This window comes from Natator depressus, chromosome 25 (assembly GCF_965152275.1).
Source record: "Natator depressus isolate rNatDep1 chromosome 25, rNatDep2.hap1, whole genome shotgun sequence".
NCBI classification, from domain to species: domain Eukaryota; kingdom Metazoa; phylum Chordata; order Testudines; family Cheloniidae; genus Natator; species Natator depressus.
The window spans coordinates 1435146-1459318 of record NC_134258.1 but is presented as its reverse complement, the minus strand read 5'-3'; the positions used below and the strand labels follow the sequence as shown (position 1 = coordinate 1459318).

At 47.0% G+C, this 24173-nt stretch overlaps 2 protein-coding genes across 7 annotated transcripts in view; one reads left to right on the top strand and one right to left on the bottom strand.

Annotated features, from left to right (window-relative positions):
• The first annotated feature begins 798 nt into the window (after positions 1 to 798).
• Positions 799 to 17332, top strand: CAPS (calcyphosine). Its single transcript, XM_074939605.1, has 4 exons — positions 799 to 921; positions 4301 to 4447; positions 5094 to 5303; positions 15297 to 17332. Exons 2-4 carry the CDS (start codon positions 4331 to 4333, stop codon positions 16236 to 16238), a joined length of 1269 nt encoding a protein of 422 aa, XP_074795706.1. The 5' UTR covers positions 799 to 921; positions 4301 to 4330; the 3' UTR covers positions 16239 to 17332.
• A 4353-nt stretch (positions 17333 to 21685) lies between these two features.
• The window catches only part of RANBP3 (RAN binding protein 3), a 183288-nt gene continuing 180800 nt past the window's right edge, over positions 21686 to 24173 (bottom strand). For all 6 annotated transcript variants that reach the window (XM_074939879.1, XM_074939881.1, XM_074939880.1 and 3 more), the window contains one exon: positions 21686 to 23714. In XM_074939879.1, coding sequence (XP_074795980.1) covers positions 23671 to 23714 — 44 coding nt within the window. In that variant the 3' untranslated portion in view covers positions 21686 to 23670. The remainder of the gene's footprint in view (positions 23715 to 24173) is intronic.

Genomic DNA, 24173 nt, shown 5'->3' with positions numbered 1-24173 from the left:
AGTTGTCACAATGAAAGAAAATAGCAGAAGTCTGGGCGGAGGGGACACGGGAAGTGAAGTAGCAGGCGCACACCACTGGCTCTGTCTTCCTGCCATGGACAGTAGGAAGGAACTGAAGGGGATGGCTGCCCTCATGCAGGGGGTGATTCGTGCCCCTACAGCAGGGCTCAGCCACACACAGACCCCGAACTAACAGCTGCCTCGGGAGTCTGCCTTCGCCCATCCCAGGCCATGCAGCGGCAGGCCGCGGGCGAAGGACGATGCACTGAAGCCTGGGTCTGGACTGGCCGAGGCTCGAGAAGGGCCGGGCTTGTCTCTCTTCCAGAGGGTCCCCGCCAGGGCAGCTGCACGCACAGCTGGGCGCTGCAGGGCAGTCACAGCCTAGGGCTGCTAGAGGCTTATCTGCCAGGGCCTCAGCACGTCAGTGTTGTGGCTCCATCGGCTGGTTGGGAGGAGCTAGAACCCAGCACCTGCACTTGAGCCGCTGAGTGCAAAGAAAGAACAAATCTGCTTGTCTTTACACGGCCTGGGAAGGGGTGAGGCTCCGATCTGAGCTGTGACAGCCTGGCACCCAGCACACCTCTTAAGGGACATGGCAGTTCGAAGGAACACTACTTTAGTTGGCTGCTTTTTGCCTCAGGGTCAGCCCCCTGTGGAGGGCCTTCACTGGCGCCCCAGGGTTTGGGGTATGGGCCTATGCTGCTGTAGGAGTGACTGCTGCAGGGCGTCTCTGGGGGTATGTGCATGGGTCCAAGTGCCCAGAATCACATGTAGTGTCTTGCTTTGCTTTCCAGAATCTGACAGCTGGCTGGTCTGACCCACCATGGCTAACACAGAGGACCAAGGAATGGAGATACACACAAATCCCATAGAAAAGCTCAGAGCACAGTGCTTGGCAGCTGGCATTAAGGGGCTGGCCAGGTATGGAGACACATCCTTTTATGGTGATCGTTGTGGGGAAAAATCTACTCCCAGGAAGTGTGCCAGCCCAGTGGCTTAAGAGCGAGCATTGCATGGAAGCCGTGCCTTGAGCCATTGGCAGCCTTAGTGACTGTTAACCCTCTAACGCAGGGGTTCTCAAACTGTGGGTCAGGACCCAAAGTGGGTCACGGCTCCATTTTTATGGGGTTGCCAAGTCTGGTGTTCGATTTGCTGGGGTCCAAGTCCAAGCCGCACTGCCCAGGGCTAAGGTTATATGCCCCCCGCTCAGGACAGCGACTCTTAGGCTTCAGCTTTGGCCCCTCCCCTCCTCAACCCGGGGAAGCGGGGCTTGGGCCCCCCCCCCACCCTGGGGTCATGTAGTAATTTTTGTCAGAAAGGGGTCACAGTGCCATGAAGTTTGAGACTCGCTGCTCTAAAGAATGGCCCAGGTTACTTTTAGCAAGAGGAGGAAGTTAAGCCTGATCTCCTGGCTGGACAATGGACCTCTGCCTCCCTCTTTCTCTTCTCTCCCCGCCCCCCGTGCTTTCAGTTTTGAGGAGATGTTTGCCATGAGCCATTGTGTTTCTGCCCCATTGCATCCCAGAGGGCTGCAGGTCCTAATCAGGACCTGCACATGGCGGGTGGGGGAAGAGACAAGGCTCTGTACCCTTTTCAATTACTGTCTGATCTATAAAGAAGGCTGGAACCAGAGTAGCCCCCTCGCAGGTGCCATTTGTGGGGATGGTAATGTGAGATGTTGCAGCCTTTTCCAGTCCATCCTGCACTCCCCAGTAGCAAGCGAGGGGTGAAGAATTCTCCTGCCAAGGAGCTGATGGTGCCTGGGAGGCAGGATTAGCCCCATTGTACTGCATGGAAACTGAATCTGAGAGGTGATGCAACTTTGCTAGACACACAGTGAGTGGCAGAGCTGGGCTTGGGACCCAGGAGTTCCGTGCCCAGTGCATCAGCCATAAGACGCCTCTTTTCATAGAATCATAGAATCATAGAATATCAGGGTTGGAAGGGACCCCAGAAGGTCATCTAGTCCAACCCCCTGCTCGAAGCAGGACCAATTCCCAGTTAAATCATCCCAGCCAGGGCTTGGTCAAGCCTGACCTTAAAAACCTCTAAGGAAGGAGATTCTACCACCTCCCTAGGTAACGCATTCCAGTGTTTCACCACCCTCTTAGTGAAAAAGTTTTTCCTAATATCCAATCTAAACCTCCCCCATTGCAACTTGAGACCATTACTCCTCGTTCTGTCATCTGCTACCATTGAGAACAGTCTAGAGCCATCCTCTTTGGAACCCCCTTTCAGGTAGTTGAAAGCAGCTATCAAATCCTCCCTCATTCTTCTCTTCTGCAGACTAAACAATCCCAGCTCCCTCAGCCTCTCTTCATAAGTCATGTGCTCTAGACCCCTAATCATTTTTGTTGCCCTTCGCTGGACTCTCTCCAATTTATCCACATCCTTCTTGTAGTGTGGGGCCCAAAACTGGACACAGTACTCCAGATGAGGCCTCACCAGTGTCGAATAGAGGGGAACAATCACGTCCCTCGATCTGCTCGCTATGCCCCTACTTATACATCCCAAAATGCCATTGGCCTTCTTGGCAACAAGGGCACACTGTTGACTCATATCCAGCTTCTCGTCCACTGTCACACCTAGGTCCTTTTCTGCAGAACTGCTGCCTAGCCATTCGGTCCCTAGTCTGTAGCGGTGCATTGGATTCTTCCATCCTAAGTGCAGGACCCTGCACTTATCCTTATTGAACCTCATCAGATTTCTTTTGGCCCAATCCTCCAATTTGTCTAGGTCCTTCTGTATCCTATCCCTCCCCTCCAGCGTATCTACCACTCCTCCCAGTTTAGTATCATCCGCAAATTTGCTGAGAGTGCAATCCACACCATCCTCCAGATCATTTTTATTCATCCTCTCCCTTTCCCACTCATAAGAACAGCCCTACTGGGTCAGAGCAGTAACACTGGGTCCAGCTAGCCCAGGATCCTGTCTTCCAACAGTAGCCAGTGCCAGATGTTTCAGAGGGAATGAACAGACCAGGGCACTTAGCACGTGATCCATCCCCTGTTGTCCAGTGCCAGCTTCTGGCAGTCAGAGGCTAGGGCCACCCAGAGGATGGGGCTGCATCCCTGACCATCTTGGCTAACAGCCATCGATGGACCTATCCTCCCTGAACTAATCTAGTTCTTTTTTCAATTCAGTTACAGTTTTGGCCTTCGCAGCATCCCCTGGCAAAGAGTTCCGCAGGTTGACCGCGTGTTGCGTGAAGCAATACTTCCTTTAAAAACAAACCAACCACCCAACCTCTGCTGCCTATTAATTTCATTAGAGGGCCCCGATTTATAGAAGCAGGGGTTGTAGAAAAACTGCATTTTTAGACTTGTTAAATAAAAACCTGAGGGGTAATTTTAAAACAAAAAAAAAAGTTATGCCCTGTGTATCTTCTTAAATTGCAGCTGCTCAGAGAGGGAGGGGTGTATTTGAAAAGATACTTTCCCCTATGGCTTGTGTGTGTCGGACTTTCCAAACCCTCACTGTCATTTGTAGATGGCTCTTATGTTCTACTAACCTAGAAGTACATTGATCGTGTGGCTGGGTGGCATGATTCTTCATGAGGCTCCCATACCCTTTGTCTTGACTATCGTCTCTCTCCTCCCCCGCACCGCCATTTGCCCATTCCCACAATAGTCCACTCCCCCGCAATGCCATAACTCCTCAGGCCTGGCTCCAGGGAGTGGGGGTGGAGTGGGCTGCTCACGGCCAAGCAGCAGCAGGGCTGGTTCCTGAGCCCTGGCTGCCTTCCCAGGAGCCCAAGTAGCCAGGAGGCAATGAAGGTGCAGCCATGCTCCCTGGCTGCAGCCCTGCTCAGGAGTAAAAGTGCGACAATCACATGCCATGGGGGAGGGAACTTCAGCAATATCAGAAAAATAAAATCTTCCCTCCCCAGGACCTGCCAATTTCATTAAACAAACATGATCACTCCTCACCCCTCTCCCTGCAACCAGCCACTTTCTCCCTGACCCATCTCCCCACCCTCTGCTGCTTCCTCTGATGTCAACTCTTATGATTTTGTTTGCAAGGCTTTTATGCCTTGATGTTTTACTTCAAGCTCCAGCTCCTGGAGTTCAGAGGATTAGATGCAAATCTCAGCTTTCTTTTAAAAGTAAACATGAGTTTATAACAATGAAATGCCAGAAAATCTGACATGAGTATGCCCTAAAGGCTCAGAAAATGGAAGGCAAAAAAATCAACCCAAAATTCACTATCATAAAAATGTCTCATAATTGTTGGGGGCCCAACTGCTGCAGTTTGAGCATGTGATGTTGGCCCTGCACAACTCTTCCCCCCGCCCCCACAGTCCCTGGCTGCAGAGGTTTCCACATCATGGATGGTGATAAGAGCTGGCATCACACTGGGGAGCAGAGAGGCACAGCAAATCTTCAGCCTCTGTGACAAGAATGGCAGCGGCACGATGGACTTTGAGGAGTTCCTGGAAGCCCTGCGGGTGAGCTGGGGCCACTACAAGGGATTGCAGTGGGCATGGAGTGGGATGGGGAGAGAACTTGCCATGTTGTTGGTTAGTGACACCGCTGGCTAAACCAGGGACCCCAGCTGAAGGCAAATGGATCCTTCCTAGGGACCACAGGAGAAGCCTAGCACAGCTTGCAGTGACAGGCAGGGCTGAGCACCCCACTAGCAGGTGCAGTGGATGGAAGGAGGGTGTTCTTTAGGGCCTGGGGGAGGCGGTCAAGTGCTTAATTTTGGGAGCCCTGGGGCCAGTTTGTCAGCAGTGTTGGGGTCCTGTAGCTCTGCCTACAGATGTCTTAAGATGGGAAAAGTGTGGGGCAGAGAGGACATTGGTTTCACAGGCCCTCCCCACCCCCACAACGGTTTCCTAGGATCCTACCTGAGCCAATACGCTGCTGGCAACAGGCAGTTTCTAGGGAAATCAGCCCCAGCTGCTAAGGAGAAAATTCCACTCCAAAGCCCCACCCTGCTGCTCCTGAGTAAGGGTCACTGCCAGTCACTGGTGGGGATTGTCGTTATGGGGACAGGCACAAGGGGGCACACAATTGTGCTCTCAAACGGTGTGTATGTGCCAGAGGCTGAAAGGCAACAAATTGCCCCACTAACGAAGCTTGTCTTTGCAGCCACCCATGTCGGCCGCCAGGAAGTGGATCATAGCTGATGCATTTCACAAACTGGGCAAGACTGGAGCTGGCCTGGTGAGCGTGGAGGATCTTCATGGCGTGTATGGTGGCAGGACTCACCCCAAGTACCAGAGTGGGGAATGGACAGAGGAGCAGGTGTTCCGAGCATTCCTGGACAGCTTTGACTCACCCAATGACAAGGATGGAAAGGTAGGGGGGAGGGCAGCACCTGACCAAGGGGCTGGGTTCTGTGGGGCTTGAACTGCTTCCCTCAGGAGAGGCCAAGACCCAGCTGCTCTGTAATCACTCCCTGTGCTGCTCAACTGCAGCCAGCTGGCTGGAAGCCGAGGCCAGCCAACAGCTGGAGTTTATAATCTGATCATTCACAACAAAGCAGTAAATGGGGGTTGGGCAAACCTGGGCACTCCACCCTCCAGTCCCACTCCGGGCAGCTTCAGCTAGAAGTGCATCCAGTGACACCTCTATTATTGCAATGCAGGAGTAAGGTGGAGCAGATTTCCCTCAAATGGGGCAGTTAGTTTTATAGGCAGATTGTACCTGGAACTGACATCCATGGACAGCCCCTGCTCTCAGCCAGTGAGCTCCAGCAGGAAGCAGCTGCATGGTCACTACATGAAAAGTTACATTGTTTCTTCCTGCTTCTTTGAACTGGTGTCTGAGGCTGAAGTAAACCAGGAGTCTGCTACACAAGCAGGATAGAGAGAGCATGTTAGTTTCCAGCCAATTTTTCAAAGTGCTTTACAAGTCACAGGTACAATCAGATCAGCTTGAAATTTGCTATGGCAGCTGAAGATCTGAAACAGTTTGAGAGATCAACTTGGGGTCACGTGGCTAGGGGTTTCTTGAGATATATTGGAGGGGGGCGGTGGGGGAGAGAGGGTTATAATTGTTCAAAGTACTCCAGAACAATGCACTGTAGGGAGATAGTCTTGAGCTGTATCATAGAGTACAGAAGACATTGTGTGCTGCAAATTTGGGGCTAACTGGTCATAAGGATTCCAGAGTAAAACGTTTCTCTTTCCCAATGACATGCATTTAACTAAAACAATACTCTAATAAGCAGAAGCTTGTACATTTCTAAGGATTCTTTAAATGCACAGAAATTAGCTGTGCTCCAACAGGGTCTGGAATAGCCTGTGTGCAGCAGGGGGTGCCTGGTCCAGGGGTTCCCTCCCCTCATGAACCTGCTTTTGCTGGTTTAAGTGTTCCAGAACCAGGCGCACAGCTCCTCCCACTGGTTTCAGTGGTGAGAATGGGTCTGCTCTGCATATCACAGGCACTGAGATTGGGATATAGGGCTCAGCATGGGCTCCTTAAGGAAGAGCTCAGTGAATCCCCCCCCACTCAATAGTGGATTATCAAGAGCCATGCTGATCTGCAGCTCCACTGGCCATGAGTTCAAGTCTCCTTTGCATCAATCCCCTGCACATAGGTGCTGTAGGGTCCGGCCCCTAACATGCACATCTGCTCCTGTCAGTGGGGGCACAGGGCTCCTTATACCCTATAGTGGAGCCTCTAGCAGGCAACTGAGGGGCTGAGAAGTGGCCAGGAAGCCCCGCTTACCCCTCAGTTGTACCTCTGTCACAATTCCCATCTCATAAAAACCAAGGGAAATTCAGAGGCAAAAACCTTCCTTACCAAGGAGTTTGGGATACGGGCAGTGCCTGCTCTGTCTTCCCCCAGCGTAGGAGCATTTCATCCTGCAAGCCAGGTAATGCTGCATTCAGGTGACACTTCCTCTGCCTTTGCCACCCAAGCCCAGCCGGGCTGGAGGAATAGGCATGCACACGGGAAGCTGGGCACAAGGAAAAGGTCAGGGTGGGTGAGGTGTGGCAATATTCTCGGTTCCTCTTGCCAATGCATTGGGGACAGTTAAAGGGGTGCAGCTGTCACCTGATGCCACATTTTGGGGTGGGCCAACCTTAGAGTTGTGAAAACAAATTTAAAGATGTCAAGACTAAGGGCAAACCAGAAATGATTTTTGACCAGCTCTAGGCATGACAAGCACATGTGGAAGTTCTGCTCGTGGTTCTGAATCACCCACTGCACAACAAACATAGTAACGCTAAAATATAGTGATCTAATGTTACATTACTGCAGCGGTGGTAATAGTGAAGTAGCCAACCTACTTACTACCTGGTCTTTATTATGATTAAAGTTTTCTGACCAGCGGCTCTACTCATGACATTAAAGATGCTTCTTTTTTTTCTCCCTGCCCCAGTTTATTTCCTAAAGATTTTCTTTCAATAGCAAATGCAACATATTCCTGTGACTTAGATTTAACCTTTATTTTCCCTGCTCCACCTACTTCACTGCTGACTCACTATTCAATAGAGTCACTAGCGTCAGCAGACCCTGGGTGCATTTTCACAGGCTGAGGCAGGTGGCTTGACCCCCTTCAGAAAACAGGCCCAAGTCCCTCTCAAACCTCTACATTTTCACTCTCTTGTAAGAGACGCATGTCGCTTAGGCTCCCCCGATTTGTGTTTTTCTCTCTGGTTCCAGGCTCTTGGCACGAACACCCAATAGTCAGAATTTATACAACTTCATCCTCATTTTACTGATGGGGCAGATCAAAACAAAGCGACGTGTGAAGGGTTCCACAGCAAGCCAGATCCCACCCTCCCAGGCCTGTGCCTTAGTCCCCAGACTGGTTTGCCTACACTGCAGCTGGGAGCGTGCTTCCCAGCTTGAGCAGCACACTGAACAGAGCAGTGTGGCTGCAGCAGTGCGGGTGTCAGCTCAGGCTAGCAGTTCAAATACAATACCACCCGACCCCTGCGTATGTACTTGCGGCTGGCCCAAGGCACGGCGGTTATGCTGCTATTTTTAACGCACTAGCTTGGGTCTGTCGACCTGTGCTGGGAACACGCTCCCAGCTGCAGCATAGACATAAACTCTGCTATTAAAGGTAACTACAGAAGAGACCATGAGATCATCTAGTCTGAGCTGTGACCACTGACCACCACCCAGGCATCCCTACACCAAGCCTAATGACCAGAATTAGACCACAGTGTCACAGCCTTCTGGAGACTAAGCTATTGTGTGCCACAGAACAGGAGGGACCAAGGCCTGAGGGCCCCCACAATAGCAGGGAACTGACCGATCTAACCAGGTGATCTGAGCAAGTGACCTGCGCTCCCTGCTGCAGAAGGCAAAACAAAAAAAAAAACGAACCCAGGTCCCTTATGAAAGACATAAAATTAAGTACATTGCAGTGGATCAGGCCCCTGCATGCCAAACCCCAGAGTGGGGCTGACCCCCTTTGCTTCCATGGTAGCTTTCCTACAAGGGCACATAGTGCTCCTTCTTGTGTCACAACACCAGGACGAGCAAAACAGAAGCCCCTTTCATTTCACTATTGAGAGCCTCCAGCTCTGGGGCCTGTTCTGAGCCCCTCTCAAAGCTGCCACTTTCACCTTCGCTCTCCAACAGCTTACAGCAGAGGAGTTCCTGAACTACTACAGTGGGGTCAGCACACCCATTGACAGCGACGACTACTTTGTGGCTATGATGAAGAGAGCCTGGAAGATGTAGCACACATGGGGAATTCAGTGCAGGTCTCCTGGGCCTCATATTTATTGGCTCAGCAGTCCTGGAAGATGCGAAGTAAGAACCAGATCAGGGCAGTTTCCAAGAAATTCTTATCAGCATTTCATAGCAAAATGCTGCTTTTTTTTTTTTTTTTTTTGATCATAGCCATCAAATGGCTTGCCACCAAGAGGCCCAGCTTTGAGCTACCTGGCCTTTTCAGAGGCTGTGAAATCTTGACACCTGCCTGCAGAATAGAAGATTAGAGTTGGAAGAGACCTCAGGAGGTCAACTAGTCCAACCCCCTGCTCACTGGGAGGCAGTGACCATGAAATGGTCGAGTTCAGGATCCTGACACAGGGAAGAAAGGAGAGCAGCAGAATACGGACCCTGGATTTCAGAAAAGCAGACTTTGACTCCCTCAGGGAACTGATGGGCAAGATCCCCTGGGAGAATAACATGAGGGGGAAAGAAGTCCAGGAGAGCTGGCTGTATTTAAAGAATCCTTATTGAGGTTACAGGGACAAACCATCCCGATGTGTAGAAAGAATAGTAAATATGGCAGGCGACCAGCTTGGCTTAACAGTGAAATCCTCGCTGATCTTGAACACAAAAAAGAAGCTTACAAGAAGTGGAAGATTAGACAAATGACCAGGGATGAGTATAAAAATATTGCTCGGGCTTGCAGGAGTGAAATCAGGAAGGCCAAATCACACCTGGAGTTGCAGCTAGCAAGAGATGTTAAGAGTAACAAGAAGGGTTTCTTCAGGTATGTTAGCAACAAGAAGAAAGTCAAGGAAAGTGTGGGCCCCTTACTGAATGAGGGAGGCAACCTAGTGACAGAGGATGTGGAAAAAGCTAATGTACTCAATGCTTTTTTTGCCTCTGTCTTCACGAACAAGGTCAGCTCCCAGACTACTGCACTGGGCAGCACAGCATGGGGAGAAGGTGACCAGCCCTCTGTGGAGAAAGAAGTGGTTCGGGACTATTTAGAAAAGCTGGATGAGCACAAGTCCATGGGGCCGGATGCGTTGCATCCGAGAGTGCTAAAGGAATTGGCGGCTGTGATTGCAGAGCCATTGGCCATTATCTTTGAAAACTCATGGCGATCGGGGGAAGTCCCAGATGACTGGAAAAAGGCTAATATAGTGCCCATCTTTAAAAAAGGGAAGGAGGAGGATCCTGGGAACTACAGGCCAGTCAGCCTCACCTCAGTCCCTGGAAAAATCATGGAGCAGGTCCACAAGGAATCAATTCTGAAACACTTGGAGAGGAAAGTGATCAGAAACAGTCAGCATGGATTCATCAAGGGCAAGTCATGCCTGACTAATCTAATTGCCTTCTATGACGAGATAACTGGCTCTGTGGATGAAGGAAAAGCAGTGGACGTGTTGATCCTTGACTTTAGCAAAGCTTTTGACACGGTCTCCCACAGTATTCCTGCCAGCAAGTTAAAGAAGTATGGGCTGGATGAATGGACGATAAGGTGGATAGAAAGCTGGCTAGATCGTCGGGCTCAACGGGTAGTGATCAATGGCTCCATGTCTAGTTGGCAGCTGGTATCAAGTGGAGTGCCCCAGGGGTCGGTCCTGGGGCCGGTTTTGTTCAATATCTTCATAAATGCTCTGGAGGATGGTGTGGATTGCACCCTCAGCAAGTTTGCGGATGACACTAAACTGGGAGGAGAGGTAGATACGCTGGAGGGTAGGGATAGGATACAGAGCGACCTGGATAAATTGGAGGATTGGGCCAAAAGAAATCTGATGAGGTTCAACAAGGACAAATGCGGAGTCCTGCACTTAGGACCGAAGAATCCAATGCACCGCTACAGACTAGGGACTGAATGGCTCGGCAGCAGTTCTGCAGAAAAGGACCTAGGGGTTACAGTGGATGAGAAGCTGGAAATGAGTCAACAGTGTGCTCTTGTTGCCAAGAAGACCAATGGCATTATGGGATGTATAAGTAGGGGCATTGCTAGCAGATCGAGGGACGTGATCGTTCCCCTCTATTCGACATTGGTGAGGCCTCATCTGCAGTACTGTGTCCAGTTTTGGGCCCCACACTACAAGAAGGATGTGGAAAAATTGGAAAGAGTCCAGCGGAGGGCAACAAAAATGATTAGGGGACTGGAACACATGACTTATGAGGAGAGGCTGAGGGAACTGGGGCTGTTTAGTCTTCAGAAGAGAAGAATGAGGGGGGATTTGATAGCTGCTTTCAACTACCTGAAAGGGGGTTCCAAAGAGGATGGCTCTAGACTGTTCTCAGTGGTAGAGATGACAGAACAAGGAGTAAGGGTCTCAAGTTGCAGTGGGGGAGATTTAGGTTGGATATTAGGAAAATCTTTTTCACTAGGAGGGTGGTGAAACACTGGAATCCACTACCTAGGGAGGTGGTGGAATCTCCTTCCTTAGAAGTTTTTAAGGTCAGGCTTGACAAAGCCCTGGCTGGGATGATTTAGTCGGGGATCGGTCCTGCTTTGAGCCCTCCTTTTATACCCTACTTCCTTTGCCAGAAGAAGGTACAGCATACATCATTTGGAACTGAATTTAATCAATCAACTTTCTGTCTTTGTTTCTGGTACCAAGGTCTATGCCTTTATCATTTTTTCTGAACACCTGTGTTCCAGGTACTAAGAGGCATAAAGGCACCTCCTAGGTTTGTGTGGGCAGCTCCTTTCCTGTTGTCATGAGGAAATAATTATATGTCCTGATACTGTCAGTTTTCCTATTTACACAAGCCAAGACTTATGCCAAGGATTCCCTAACATCTTACGTTAGATGGAATAAGTGCACAGCATTATAACAAAGGTACAGGCCAATTTGGGCTCTAGAACTACTATTCTAAAACTTCAATGTCTGGAGTACATATATTCAGGTAGTATTACCAATGCAATATATATGCTAGCCGGTGTGTATTAGTAAATGCTCCTGCAGGGCTGGTGGTTACAAGAGATGTCTGTGTATATATCTATAGCGATATAGATATAAAGTTAGTTAATAGGTAAGGTGACAGTGGATGATGCTCAAGAACACACCAAATAGTTCCTGGGTTTTGTAGGTCCAATAAAGCTTATTGTGCAGGCCAAATGGCTTCCTGGGTGCTGCTCTTTGCATCAGATCTTAACAGCAAAGAGGTCAGTCTGTGCATGTGATTTCCCTGCATTGGGCTTCTGTATCATCTGATGAAAAGGGGGGAAAATTGCTCCTGCTTGCATCAGTGTTCCTATAGGAGGCTCAGTCTCCATCCGCAGCGCTCACCTTAGAGAACAGACTAAACAAAATAAGCTTTGTCTTAAGTTTTTAATGTGATATTATGTGTATTATGGTAACATCTCCAGGGCATAGCTGAGGTCAGGGCCCCACTGCACTGGGCACTGCACATCCACGCGGTAACAGCCAGTCCCTGCCCTAGTGTGCAGTCTAAATAGACAAGACAGGCAAAGGGTGGGGAAAGGGAAGGATTGTGCCAGGATCAGCATTTCAGGCTGTGCTGGTACCCTATGCAGCGGAGCCCACCTCTACCCCGGGCAGGGCAGGGAGCTCTGCAAAGGAAGTGCACTCACCTTCTAACCAAACCTAGTATGTGCTTGTGGGACTCTGCTGTAGAGCTGGAAGAAATTTTATTTGGCATATATAATTTTTGCCAGAAAATGAATTTTTGAAGACTCAAACTGAATTTGGTTCAAATTCTATTAATAGTTTTGTCCCCCCAAAAAACCCTGAAAAATTGGCTAAATTTGAAAACAAAAACAAAAAGATTGAAAATACCCCAAATCAGGCAAATTGAAATGAAAAACTCAACCGGGCGGGGAGAGGGGGGACAAATTGTGACCAGATATTTTTTTCTTCAATTTCAATTACAAAAATTTGAAAAATTAGTTGTGGTTCAAATGGACCTGGATTTTTTTCTCCAGTTCAGCCCCCAAACTGAAAGATCCGTTCTTTGCCTAGCTGGAACTGGAGGCCACATCTGGAGTATTGCATCCAGTTTTGGGCCCCCTGACGACAGAAAGGATGTGGACAAAGGATGACAGAGTCCAGCGGAGGGCAGTGAAAATGATTAGGGGGCTAGGGCACATGACTTACGAGGAGAGGCTGAGGAAACTGGGCTTGTTTAGTCTGCAGAAGAGAAGAATGAGGGGGGATTTGATAGCTGCTTTCAACTACCTGAAGGGGAGTTCCAAAGGGGATAGAGCTCAGCTGTTCTCAGTGGTGGCAGACGAAAGAACAAGGAGTAATGGTCTCAAGTTGAAGTGGGGGAGGTCGAGGTTGGATATTAGGAAAAACTATTTCACTAGGAGGGTGGTGAAGCACTGGAATGGGTTACCTAGGGAGGTGGTGGAATCTCCATTGTTAGAGGTTTTTAAGGCCTGTCTTGACAAAGCCCTGCCTGCGATGATTTAGTTCATGTTGGTCTTGCTTTAATCATAGAATATCAGGGTTGGAAGGGACCTCAGGAGGTCATCTAGTCCAACGCCCTGACTAAATCATCCCAGCCAGGGCTTTGTCAAGCCTGACCTTAAAAACTTCTAAGGAAGGAGATTCCACCACCTCCCTAGGTAACGCATTCCAGTGCTTCACCACCCTCCTAGTGAAAAAGTTTTTCCTAATATCCAACCTAAACCTCCCCCACTGTAACTCGAGACCAGTACTCCTTGTTCTGTCATCCGCTACCACTGAGAACAGTCTAGATCCATCCTCTTTGGAAGCATCTATCAAATCCCCCCTCATTCTTCTCTTCTGCAGACTAAATAATCCCAGTCCCCTCAGCCTCTCCTCATAAATCATGTGTTCCAGGCCCCTAATCATTTTTGTTGCCCTCCGCTGGACTCTCTCCAATTTTTCCACATCCTTCTTGTAGTGTGGGGCCCAAAACTGGACACAGTACTCCAGATGAGGCCTCACCAATGTCGAATAGAGGGGAACGATCACGTCCCCCGCTCTACTGGCAATGCGCCTACTTATAGAGCCCAAAATGCCGTTAGCCTTCTTGGCAACAAGGGCACACTGTTGACTCATATCCAGCTTCTCATCCACTGTAACCCCTAGGTCCTTTTCAGAACTGCTGCCGAGCCCCTTGGTCCCCAGCCTGTAGCAGTGCATGGGATTCTTCCTTGCTAAGGGTAGGACTCTGCACTTGTCCTTGTTGAACCTCATCAGATTCCTTTTGGCCCAATCCTCCAATTTGTCTAGGTCCCTCTGTATCCTATCCCTACCCTCCAGCGTATCTACCTCTCCTCCCAGTTTAGTGTCATCAGCAAACTTGCTGAAGGTGCAATCCACGCCATCCTCCAGAGCATTTATGAAGATATTGAACAAAACTGGCCCCAGGACCGACTCCTGGGGCACTCTGCTTGATACTGGCTGACAACTAGACATAGAGCCATTGATCACTACCCATTGAGCCCAATGAGCTAGCCAGCTTTCTACCCATCTTATAGTTCATTCATCCAGCTGGCAAGAATACTGTGGGAAACCATATCAAAAGCTTTGCTAAAGTCAAGGAATAACATGCCTACTGCTTTCCCCTCATCCACAGAGCCAGTTTATCTCATCATAGAAGGCAATTAGATTAGTCAGGCATGACTTGCCCTTGGTGAATCCATGCTGACTGTTCCTGATCACTTTCCTCTCCTCGAAGTGCTTCAAAATTGATTCCTCGAGGACCTGCTCCATTTTCTTAAATGATAAAAGGCTATTAGGACCATGCTTTACCAAGGACTTTCTGGAATACTCATAAGAATGGCCATACTAGGTCAGACCAAAGGTCCATCTAGCCCAGTATCCTGTCTTCTGACAGTGGTCAGTGCCAGGTGCCCCAGAGGGAATGAACAGAATAGGTAAGTGATCCAACCCGTTGCCCATATCCAGCTTCTGGCGAACAGAGGCTAGACACACCATCCCTACCCATCCTGGCCAATAGGCATTGATGGACCTCTTCTCCATGAACTTATCTAATTCTTTTTTGAACCCAGTCAAGTGTCCTCTAGTTTATTTCATCATGCTGAAAATAGATCTTACATTTTTGCTGTTCAGCCACGTTGATAGTAACGAGAGGACCCTCCCTCCATAAGAAGGAAGTTTTGTTAATAGTGGTTGTCTATCAGAGGAGCACAGCTAGCCAACCAATCTGAATATAGGGTTTGAGGGGCCAGTGTTTAGCAGGTTTATAATTAAAGCACAAATATGATCAAAATTTGGATCAAAATAGTGTATGTACCTTATTAGACAGTCGCAGTTCTTTGGTTCAGACTGAGTTGAGTTTTGCACTCAAAGGAGGGATTTAGTCTCTTATGTAAAAATAGCTGTATCCTCTCCAACTTTACAGCACTTCTTCTGAGCACACAATGAATTTTTTTTTGAAAATGTAAAAGTAAATCTATAGGTTAGTTTAGGAGTTAAAGCTCATTTTAAAATGTGTCCATTATGGAGTTTAGCTCTGTCAGTCCTATTTTGTCCCCAATGATTTAAGAATAGAAAAACGCTGACTCTTCCAACGTCCATTAAAAAGTTAAATGTCACTGAAGTCTTAGGCACAGGCTACATTTAGTTTTTATTATTAATGATTAAAAGCCATTTTTTTGCCATTCTTCTTAACTGAAAGATTCATTTTCATTTCATTCATGCTATGTTTGTCTTTCTTCCACAGGACAGATGCGACTTTGTCTGTACAAAGTGCAAACTGGTCTCCATACTGGAAGAGAAGGTTCAAGGTCTGGAGCCACAGGTATCGACGCTGCGTTGCATAAGAGAAACTGAAGATTTCCTGGACAGACGTCAGGCTAGGCTTCTACGGGCACAAGGTTCTGAAGATTCAGAGCAGGCTGCACATCAGGGACAGAAGGATGGTGAAGAAATTTGGCATCATGTGACCTCCAGAAGAAAAAAGGGGAGCGTCCATGTACCAGCAGGGCAGATACAGGTAAGTAACCGTTTTCATGTTCTCTCCACAGGTACTAATGCGGAGAGTGGACCAGATGATACGTCTGAGGGAAGGGAGCAGAAGGAGACTCCGCCAATTGGAAGGCATGGGATGCACTGTCCTAGGGTTGGGGGTTCCACGACCACCGCTCCCAAGAGAAGGAGGCGGGTGGTGGTGGTTGGGGACTCTCTCCTCAGGGGGACTGAGTCATCTATCTGCCGCCCCGACCGGGAAAACCAAGAAGTCTGCTGCTTGCCAGGAGCCAAGATTCACAATGTGACGAAGAGACTGCCGAGACTCATCAAGCCCTCAGAGCACTACCCCTTCCTGCTTCTTCACATGGGCACCAATGATACTGCCAAGAATGACCTTGAGCGGATCACTGCGGACTACATGGCTCTGGGAAGAAGGATAAAGGAGTTTGAGGTGCAAGTGGTGTTCTCGTCCATCCTCCCCGTGGAAGGAAAAGGCCTGGGTAGAGACCGTCGAATCGTGGAAGGCAACGAATGGCTACGCAGGTGGTGTTGGAGAGAAGGCTTTGGATTCTTTCACCATGGGCTGGTGTTCCAAGAAGGAGTGCTAGGCAGAGATGGGCTCCACCTAACTAAGAGAGGGAAGAGCATCTTCGCAAGCAGGCTGGCTAACCTAGTGAGGAGGGCTTTAAACTAGGTTCACCGGGGGAAGAAGACCAAAGCCCTGAGGTAAATGGGGAAGTGGGATACCGGGAGGAGGCACGAGCAGGAGCGCGCGAGACGGGAGGGCTCCTGCCTCATACTGAGAAAGAGGGGCGATCAGCAAGTTACCTCAAATGCCTATATACAAATGCACAAAGCCTGGGAAACAAGCAGGGAGAACTGGAAGTCCTGGCACAGTCAAGGAATTATGATGTGATTGGAATAACAGAGACTTGGTGGGATAACTCACATGACTGGAGTACTGTCATGGATGGGTATAAACTGTTCAGGAAGGGCAGAAAAGGTGGGGGAGTTGCTCTGTATGTAAGAGAGCAGTATGACTGCTCAGAGCTCAAGTATGAAACTGCAGAAAAAATTGAGTGTCTCTGGATTAAGTTTAGAAGTGTGAGCAACAAGGCTGATGTCGTGGTGGGAGTCTACTACAGACCACCAGACCAGGGGGATGAGGTGGACGAGGCTTTCTTCTGGCAACTCACGGAAGTTACTAGATCGCAGGCCCTAGTTCTCATGGGAGACTTCAATCACCCTGATATCTGCTGGGAGAGCAATACAGCGGTGCACAGGCAATCCAGGAAGTTTTTGGAAAATGTAGGGGACAATTTCCTGGTGCAAGTGCTGGAGGAACCAACTAGGGGCAGAGCTCTTCTTGACCTGCTGCTCACAAACCGGGAAGAATTAGTAGGGGAAGCAAAAGTGGATGGGAACCTGGGAGGCAGTGACCATGAAATGGTCGAGTTCAGGATCCTAACACAAGGAAGAAAGGAGAGCAGCAGAATACAGACCCTGGACTTCAGAAAAGCAGACTTTGACTCCCTCAGGGAACTGATGGGCAAGATCCCCTGGGAGAATAACATGAGGGGGAAAGGAGTCCAGGAGAGCTGGCTGTATTTTAAAGAATCCTTATTGAGGTTACAGGGACAAACCATCCCGATGTGTAGAAAGAATAGTAAATATGGCAGGCGACCAGCTTGGCTTAATGGTGAAATCCTAGCGGATCTTAAACATAAAAAAGAAGCTCACAAGAAGTGGAAGGTTGGACATATGACCAGGGAAGAGTATAAAAATATTGCTCGGGCATGTAGGAAAGATATCAGGAGGGCCAAATCGCACCTGGAGCTGCAGCTAGCAAGAGATGTCAAGAGTAACAAGAAGGGTTTCTTCAGGTATGTTGGCAACAAGAAGAAAGCCAAGGAAAGTGTGGGCCCCTTACTGAATGAGGGAGGCAACCTAGTGACAGAGGATGTGGAAAAAGCTAATGTACTCAATGCTTTTTTTGCCTCTGTTTTCACTAACAAGGTCAGCTCCCAGACTGCTGCGCTGGGCATCACAGAATGGGGAAGAGATGGCCAGCCCTCTGTGGAGATAGAGGTGGTTAGGGACTATTTAGAAAAGCTGGATGTGCACAAGTCCATGGGGCCGGACGAGTTACATCCGAGAGTGCTGAAGGAATTGGCGGCTGTGATTGCAGAACCCTTGGCCATTATCTTTGAAAACTCGTGGCGAACAGGGGAGGTCCCGGATGACTGGAAAAAGGCTAATGTAGTGCCCATCTTTAAAAAAGGGAAGAAGGAGGATCCTGGGAACTACAGGCCAGTCAGCCTCACCTCAGTCCCTGGAAAAATCATGGAGCAGGTCCTCAAAGAATCAATCCTGAAGCACTTACATGAGAGGAAAGTGATCAGGAACAGTCAGCATGGATTCACCAAGGGAAGGTCATGCCTGACTAATCTAATCGCCTTTTATGATGAGATTACTGGTTCTGTGGATGAAGGGAAAGCAGTGGATGTATTGTTTCTTGACTTTAGCAAAGCTTTTGACACGGTCTCCCACAGTATTCTTGTCAGCAAGTTAAGGAAGTATGGGCTGGATGAATGCACTATAAGGTGGGTAGAAAGCTGGCTAGATTGTCGGGCTCAACGGGTAGTGATCAATGGCTCCATGTCTAGTTGGCAGCCGGTATGAAGTGGACTGCCCCAGCGGTCGGTCCTGGGGCCGGTTTTGTTCAATATCTTCATTAATGATCTGGAGGATGGTGTGGATTGCACCCTCAGCAAGTTTGCAGATGACACTAAACTGGGAGAAGTGGTAGATACACTGGAGGGTAGGGATAGGATACAGAGGGACCTAGACAAATTGGAGGATTGGGCCAAAAGAAATCTGATGAGGTTCAACAAGGACAAGTGCAGAGTCCTCCACTTAAGACGGAAGAATCCCATGCACCGCTACAGACTAGGGACCGAATGGCTGGGCAGCAGTTCTGCAGAAAAGGACCTAGGGGTGACAGTGGACGAGAAGCTGGATATGAGTCAACAGTGTGCCCTTGTTGCCAAGAATGCCAATGGCATTTTGGGCTCTATAAGTAGGGGCATTGCCAGCAGATTGAGGGATGTGATCATTCCCCTCTATTCGACATTGGTGAGGCCTCATCTGGAGTACTGTGTCCAGTTTTGGGCCCCACACTACAAGAAGGATGTGGAAAAATTGGAAAGAGTCCAGCGGAGGGCAACAAATGATTAGGGGACTGGAACACATGACTTATGAGGAGAGGCTGAGGGAACTGGGATTGTTTAGTCTTCAGAAGAGAAGAATGAGGGGGGATTTGATAGCTGCTTTCAACTACCTGAAAGGGGGTTCCAAAGAGGATGGATCTAGACTGTTCTCAGTGGTAGCAGATGACAGAACAAGGAGTAATGGTCTCAAGTTGCAGTGGGGGAGATTTAGGTTGGATATTAGGAAAAACTTTTTCACTAGGAGGGTGGTGAAACACTGGAATGCGTTACCTAGGGAGGTGGTGGAATCCCCTTCCTTAGAAGTTTTTAAGGTCAGGCTTGACAAAGCCCTGGCTGGGATGATTTAGTTGGGGATCGGTCCTGCTTTGAGCAGGGGGTTGGACTAGATGACCTCCTGAGGTCCCTTCCAACCCTGATATTCTATGATTTCATGAAGAGCTGCCCTTTTTCAAAATGACCATCTCTAATTGTTCTCAACGGGATTGCTAAAGGTAGCCTGTGGCCTCAAAGATGTCCATTGCCTTCATCCACTTCCATTCATTGCTCCTGACAGCAAAGTGGATTACTACCTTCCCTGAGAGCAGCTTGGCTTCATTTCTTTGGAAATAAGTCATTTTGAAAGAGGGCAAATTTACTAATAATAATCTTCAAACACTTAAAATGACAGATAAGCTTTCAGTTACCAAAAAATAATGGCATAAAAGGCCATTAATCCTAAATACTTCTTAAAAAACAAAAAAAAACAAAGAATATGTTGCACCAGATCTAGAAGGTAAGAGGTAGAGGAAAATTAGGGTATACACTGTCTGCTTTATACTGCTTTGAGGAATGGAAAGTCACTATAAGCCCATCTTAACTGGCTAGTACATCCTGGTTGCTTTGTGCTATTCAGCATACTAGTGAATCTAGACCTCTAAATTTAAAATGAAAGTTATTTAAGGCTGATATTACATGTTTTCAAATCACTAGAAATATCACATAGTAACGTTCTCTTTTGGGTTCTTCTTTACTATGTATTTGTGAAAATTTTAATTTAAAAATTAGAATTCCTAGACTAAACTATTGTCAGATGGAGTTGAAGTTGAAAGTAAAGTTAAACTAAAAAAGAAATCTAAGCATGTTAAGGTACTGAAAAGGAAGTGGAGAAAAATCATATGTCTAAAAATCATTTTAATCTATTCTGGTATCACAAACTACTATGTATTAATCAAAAGTGTATCATTATTGGATGGTGTCACTACAGGGCAGAGTTAAGGTTGTTCAGATGCACTAACCATGCATTTTCATACCATGACATGTTTGGCTTGTAAGCGTACCCTTAACTCTGAATTTCCTGATTTTACAAGGCTTGGTTGGGCCATAATTACAATATCCCTGTAACACTCTCCCCTATGAAAGCGGCAAAGAGTCCTGTGGCACTTATAGACTAACAGACGTATTGGAGCATAAGCTTTTGTGGGTGAATACCCGCTTCGTCAGATGCATGTCTCTCCCCTATATTACAGATATGTATTCTCAAACTTAACTCTACCTTAATGTATTTTTTGTCTGGAAAAATACACACACTGTGGTTTGGAAAATTTATGGCCAGGTTACTTGACAGCCCCAAGCAGCTCATCTTAGTAAATGCTGATAGTGTTTTATCACCAACACACACAATAATACAGCTAAAGATCATAGCAACAAAGATATAGGAAACAAAAAGTCTTTTGCAATAATAAAACCATTTCTTTCTTTCCAACACTCATTGCTAGACAGAATACACACAGGGCTTGGGTTATTGGTTTTTTGTTTTTGTTAAAAGTTTTAATGTAATTCCCAAATACAATTGATATGACAATCTTACATAAATCTTTCAAAACACATGGGCATTATCTGGTTTTACTTGTCACTAGTTTACTAAGGCTTAAAGCAGAAAGTGTAATAACGTTTAGATCTGGCCTAACTATATCTTTCTGGACAGGGCTTGAAATTAACTTTTGGCCAATTCTGTGAATGGTTTATAGAGTATAATATTTTGGACGAAGATGAAATATTTTATAGTTATCATACTATAAACATATATGCAAGGCTTCTAGCTGAAACCCAAGTTTTACCAGTAAACAGCTGCCAGATTTTAAGAAAACTCTGTAGGTAACTGTTTAATACTACTGCACCCCATGAAAACAAGCATGCTTATTCCATTCTTCTGGATGTTAATGCATTTGTCAATGTAACACTATTGTGAAATGCCCGAAAGTGAGCCCCTACACACACACACTTCCAAAAAAAGTGGAGTTTGGGAGCAGGAAGTAACATCTAGTATTCCACAGTTAGGCCCTGCAACAAAGACACCTTATTAACTTCTTTATCTTCTGTAATAATCTTTATGTTGGAAATCAGAAGCTTTACTTTGAAAATTTATTTTAAGAGAGTATTTTAAATTCATTTGAATATCCATGTAAAAAAGGTCCAAAAGAAATGCAGATCTCTTAATGCAAACCAAAGAATTCCCAAAGTGTGTAGGGGCAGATAAACACTTGCAGAGGATTAAAAATCTGCCAGATTTCTGCTTGTGAGGAGCACGAAAAGAGAGCGTCAATCGGCTTGTGCATGACAAAAGATACAATTCCCTCTGTGGAGAAAGAACAATACCCACAGACTGCATGAGCAGACAATCCAGAGAGGTCACAAATGCAGTGGCACAGCTAATCCCGAGCCCTTTCCACCCCCAGAAAGAGTAACACCAGGAATTCCTTCAATGGGCTAAGTCAGGAAAACAAGCAACTAAAACCCCTGGCAACAGTTAGCTATTGACAATAGGAAAAATACAAAGAGAACAAGCTAAATACACTTTGGACTCCTGACTATAAAAGGTGTGGGTTTTCATTAATATAAAAGCTGCTTAATCAATCTGAATGGTTTCCCCAGCTGCTTTTGTGTTACAAGAACTCTTGGGTTTCCATTTTCAAGGTTTCCTGCACTAAATATTTCTTCTTCCTCTTTCTTTTTTTTTTTTTTTGAAGATGCATTTTAGTTCTCCCCAATCTAAATGAAAAATTTGTACAAAGAGTATGCAATTATAAGAGAAAATAAAATAAAATGGGGATATTTATAGGAAAGTGGGCTACACACTGTTCTTAGCTGGCTATGTATTCCATCTTTACTGGACAGGAATGAGATATTGTATCAATTGGTTACTAAAACACAGTCATTGTGAGTTTGACACAAGAGGCCGAAAGATTAGAAAATGACAAAAGCAAAATGAACTGTGGTTACAGAAGGAACCCTTCAGAATTACACAGAAAAACACTTTTTTGCCTTTATTTGGCAAAACAGGAATCATCATTCTTCAGCACAAGTTAATCAAAGCTAGCAATAATTCTTCATACTGCAAAACCTAAGGCGACAAGAAAGGGAAAGGGAGGTTTAGAAAGTAATTTGCTCATTAAGGCCCCCAGTTCAGCAAGTGCTCCAGCATGTGTGCTAATTTTAAGCATAGGAGTAATCCCCTTACTGTGAATGTGATTACTCATGTGCTTAAAGTTAGGGACAATGGTTAAGTACTTTGTTGAACTGAAACTCAACTCACTGAGGGTATGCAAATAAACCCTGCGGCTGGCCTCTGCCAGCTGACTTGGGCTCCCAAGGCTCGGGCTGGGGGGTAATGTCACTGCAGTGTAGACTTCCAGGCTTGGGCTGGAGCCTGAATCCTGGGACCCTGTGAGTTGGGAGAGCCCCAGAGCTCGTGCTGCAGCCCAACTCCAGACGTCTACACTGGAATGACACAGCCCACCAGCCCGAGCCCCGGGACCCCCCATCAGCTAGCATGGGCAGGTGCAGGTGTCTAACTGCAATGTAGACGCCTTTAATGAGAACAGCTTTTTTGTGTATAGATCTGTTGTAATGGCTTGCCCAACTCACCAAATGAGCCCATATCATTCTTCCAAAGGCAGACAGCTGTGTTTCAGCTGTTCTGAAGGTGTGTGATCTGTATGCCACCCTAAGCTTTAATCACAGCCACAAGAACATAAGTTTACTATGAAAAATTGTATGCAACACCTATTATTTATAGTGGCTTAGCTCTCCCTTAAATAGTAACAGAAAAGAACAGTACAAAACAATAGTTTCACTTTCTCAACACACAAGAGCAACTTATTCAGATCTAAAATAAAACAAAAGTATCAGCACAATATAAACCCCCAAATAATAACATTGGAAGTGGGCGGGAAGAAGGAAAGGGTTAGCAAAATGTCCAGTGAACTTTAAAGTCTCTTATTAACTCAGTACAAGGCTTTCCTGTCAAGACACCTTTTTTTTAACCTCTGTGTACAGACCGACCGACAAAGGACAATGGTATCCACAAATCACATTGGGATTAAGGTAAGAAAATGCTGCCCTCTCTGCAATCCAAAGAGAACGAAGCCAGAAGGGTAATCAGTGAGTGCATGAACAGAGAAGAGCACAGCTTCTCTGCAGGCAGCAGGAACTGAAAAGGGAGAAGCGGGGGTTAAGAAAGAAGAATTCAAGTTGGAACCGTGCTCGAAAGTTCTATCTCAGAGGCCTGCAAAACATGAGCTACTGAAGAAACAGTCAAAAGGTCCCAATGAAAAGCTGTGACAAGTCATAAATGTGCCATTTCAATTACAAGGAAAAGGGGAAATGTTATTTTTCCGCTCATCAATATGATGAGCTTTCATGTCCCAAACCACATTCAGGCAGTTTCCAAGTCTGCTTTTTTTTTGTGGAATCTACTGATCCAGACCAAAAAAACCAAACAAACAGAACAGGGATGCACAGTTCCTAAGTCCTGGAGCCTTCAGCACTGCCTAGAACAATCGCTGGCCTGGGGTATCCACAGAGGTGCCTGCAAGATGGTGTTTGCAGCAGCCTTGCAGGCAGATGGGCTCACAGCTGCTATGTGCTGCCAATATTCTGCCCATCTCCTTCATCATTAGGACCTGAAACAAAAATAGATCATGGTTACAAGAAATATTTATTTTATTTGTAAAACTTACTTTGCTATTTAGGGGGGGAGGGATAGCTCAGTGGTTTGAACACTGGTCTGCTAAACCCAGGGTTGTGAGTTCAATCCTTGAGGGGGCCATTTAGGGATCTGGGGCAAAAATTGGGGATTGGTCCTGCTTTGAGCAGGGGGTTGGACTAGATGACCTCCTGAGGTCCCTTCCAACCCTGATGTTCTATGATTCTATGATGCAAACTATGGAATGAAGATCCTAGCTGGCTATTCCCAGTGCTCCATGCCTCTCTCTCCCCCCTATAAACTAGACCAGTGTTTCTCAACGACCACTATGATTTCTACTGCTTCCCCCCCATCCACTGGGCCAGTAACCCTATCAAAGAAGGAAATTAGGTTGGTTTGGCACAATTTATTCTTGACATCTCCATGCCAGCTATTC

What these genes read in the sequence shown, in the direction of transcription:
- CAPS (XM_074939605.1), top strand. Translation starts at nt 4,331, where the DNA reads ATGGTGATAAGAGCTGGCATCACACTGGGGAGCAGAGAGGCACAGCAA. An exon ending in AGTTCCTGGAAGCCCTGCGG is followed by an intron (nt 4,448 to 5,093) that starts GTGAGCTGGGGC and finishes TTGTCTTTGCAG; the next exon opens with CCACCCATGTCGGCCGCCAG. An exon ending in CCAATGACAAGGATGGAAAG is followed by an intron (nt 5,304 to 15,296) that starts GTAGGGGGGAGG and finishes TTTCTTCCACAG; the next exon opens with GACAGATGCGACTTTGTCTG.